The sequence below is a fragment of the Acanthisitta chloris genome, unplaced genomic scaffold, assembly GCF_000695815.1.
Source record: "Acanthisitta chloris isolate BGI_N310 unplaced genomic scaffold, ASM69581v1 scaffold29408, whole genome shotgun sequence".
Taxonomy (NCBI): Eukaryota; Metazoa; Chordata; class Aves; order Passeriformes; family Acanthisittidae; genus Acanthisitta; species Acanthisitta chloris.
Window position 1 is genome coordinate 36,264 of NW_008686974.1, and position 2,292 is coordinate 38,555.

The 2,292-nt window shown below is 46.0% G+C and overlaps 1 protein-coding gene across 1 annotated transcript in view; it reads right to left on the bottom strand.

The window, feature by feature from the left end:
• Positions 1 to 2,292, bottom strand: part of FANCA (Fanconi anemia, complementation group A) — a gene marked incomplete at its 5' end in the record, with an annotated part of 33,232 nt that overhangs the window by 27,899 nt on the left and 3,041 nt on the right. Inside the window, 2 exons of the mRNA XM_009080412.1 lie at positions 510 to 625; positions 1,619 to 1,692. Of these exons, the coding sequence (XP_009078660.1) occupies positions 510 to 625; positions 1,619 to 1,692 (190 nt within the window). The remainder of the gene's footprint in view (positions 1 to 509; positions 626 to 1,618; positions 1,693 to 2,292) is intronic.

Sequence of the window (2,292 nt, forward strand, 5' to 3'; positions counted from 1 at the left end):
AGCAGGAATCTTGTCTTGGAGTAACACTATTTCCAGGAAAAAGGATCCAGAACCGAAAGGATAATGAAGACTAAGGAATTCACAGGTGTTGTGCTGCATGAGCACTGTAGAGCTCAGCTGGGTCGGACCTGACCAGCTGCACTGGTGCACAGCCAGAATGGGTAGGGATTGTGCTCCCAAATAAAATTAGAGTATAAATCATAGAAATTGACAGGGCAGAAAATGGAACTGCTAAACATTTTTAGTCCAAAATGTGACACTTTGCAGACTGTCACACTCTCAGTGTATCACTCCTGGCCCCACACACCTCACAACCACACTGTGGTGTGTTACTCTCACTCCAAGGGATGAAAAAATTCAAACCAATTCTTTTTCAAGGGGTGAAAAAATGCCAAATTTACCAAATACATAACAAATATATCGCCCTCACTGCAGGAGGTAAGAAAACACAAGGTGAGGGCTGTGATGTGACACCTCCAAGGCTCTCCCAGTACCCAGCCAAGCCTTGCCTGAGAGGAGGCTCCGTGCCAGCTCCAACTCTTCAGAGGGGATGTCCCCAACCTGCTCACAGAGCCCACAGAGGCTCCTGCACAGCCACTCCACTGCTGCAGGGACTGTTGGGCACCTGGAATGAACAAAAGCACCTTCAGTTCAATCCCTCCTGCTCTCTGTGAGGCTTGGCTGTCCCCACCTCCATCCTCTGTGCTCAGGGGAAGAGCCAGCTGTGCCCTCTGCCCCAACTGTGCCATGGGATTGATTTCATTTGGCCCAGCACACTGGCTTTACAAACAGTTTGATTCCATTATTATTTGCTTGATAAAAAGATTCCACAACACGCATCCAAAGGAAAAAACACGTATGGAGTTGTGTATCCAAGTATTTCCTCATCTCTGACATGAAAGTGTTGCCACTGAGAAAGCTCTGCTAGCAGAACTTTTGTGCCATTTTCTAAGATCTTTGGATAAAAAATGCTTTAAAAAATGCTTGACTTCCCTTAAATGTGAAGCACAGTGGGCACTGGAGGTTTTCATCATGAACAGACAAGTAAACCAATATCAAAGGCCTAAAGGATCATTGGAATGTTCATTTGGCACCACAAGGAAAACCTGATCTTCACAAAGGATAACTGGGTGAGCCTTTAGCTCTGTATCATAGAATCATGGAATGGTTTGGGTGGGAAGGGACCACAGAGATCACCCAGTTCCACCACCTGCCACAGGCAGGGACACCCCCCACCAGCCCAGGCTGCTCCAAGCACCATCCTTGGAACACTTATTAGGGAGAAAAATAGAATGATTAGACTAACTGTTCTCCAGAGATTAACTCTTCCAGACCACAAAGTGTAAGGATTTGTGAAGATGGCAGCCCCAGTTCCTGCAGAGCAAGACTTCTTGCCAAGTCCAGCAGCTGCTTTGGTGGCCACCACTTAGCCACCACACCCAAACTGGGCTAATTACCCTGGAGTAACCTCCCAAACCCACAGCAGCTCCTTAATCCTGCTAATCCCATCCCTTGCCAGCACCTGACTATATCCTCAGTCCAGAATACTCATGACTAATCCCTGATTATATTTCAATAGGCTTTGAGAGATTAAATACATCTAGAAACCTCCACTCACCTCTCCAGCAGCTCTGCCAGCCCAGCAATGTCCCCTCTGTGCAGGTGCCACACAGCTTCCAGCACTGGAGGCTCCTAAGGAGATGACACCATTAGGTCACAGGTTGCACTTAGCATTTGGCTATTGTAAATGATACGTATATAAAATAAAGCTAAATTCTGGTTATTCAAACTATGCAGAAGTTGTTAAAATTCAAACCTAACAACACAGGAAATAGTGAGGAAAGAAGATGTTGAATTTTTCCTTCCAACAAGTTTGGGATGGTTTGGGGTTGTGGATGCATCATCAGGTTAAATTTGCATGGATAAGTAATGAATATAATCCATCTTTCCCCGCTGGAATGATGCTGAGTCTGCAGACTCAAAGGAGCAGGGGATATCCCAGGAAAGAGGTAACACCACTGAGTTCCAGGTTGTGTTAATTCAGATCCAAAACCAGCTTAGAGAATCATCCTTTAGTTCATTAACTGATTATTAGACTCTGTGGAATGAGTTTGCCACTCTCAAATCTATATCCCAATATAGACTGAGATTGTAGGAGACCACAGGAGAGGACACGGCCAACCATCCAGGCAGAGAGGCTGATGGACAGAGGGAAAATGAACAACCTCTGGCAAAAACCTGCCCCAGACATTACCCCTGTGCAGATCAAACTGCCTCCCTGCAGCAGGAAAG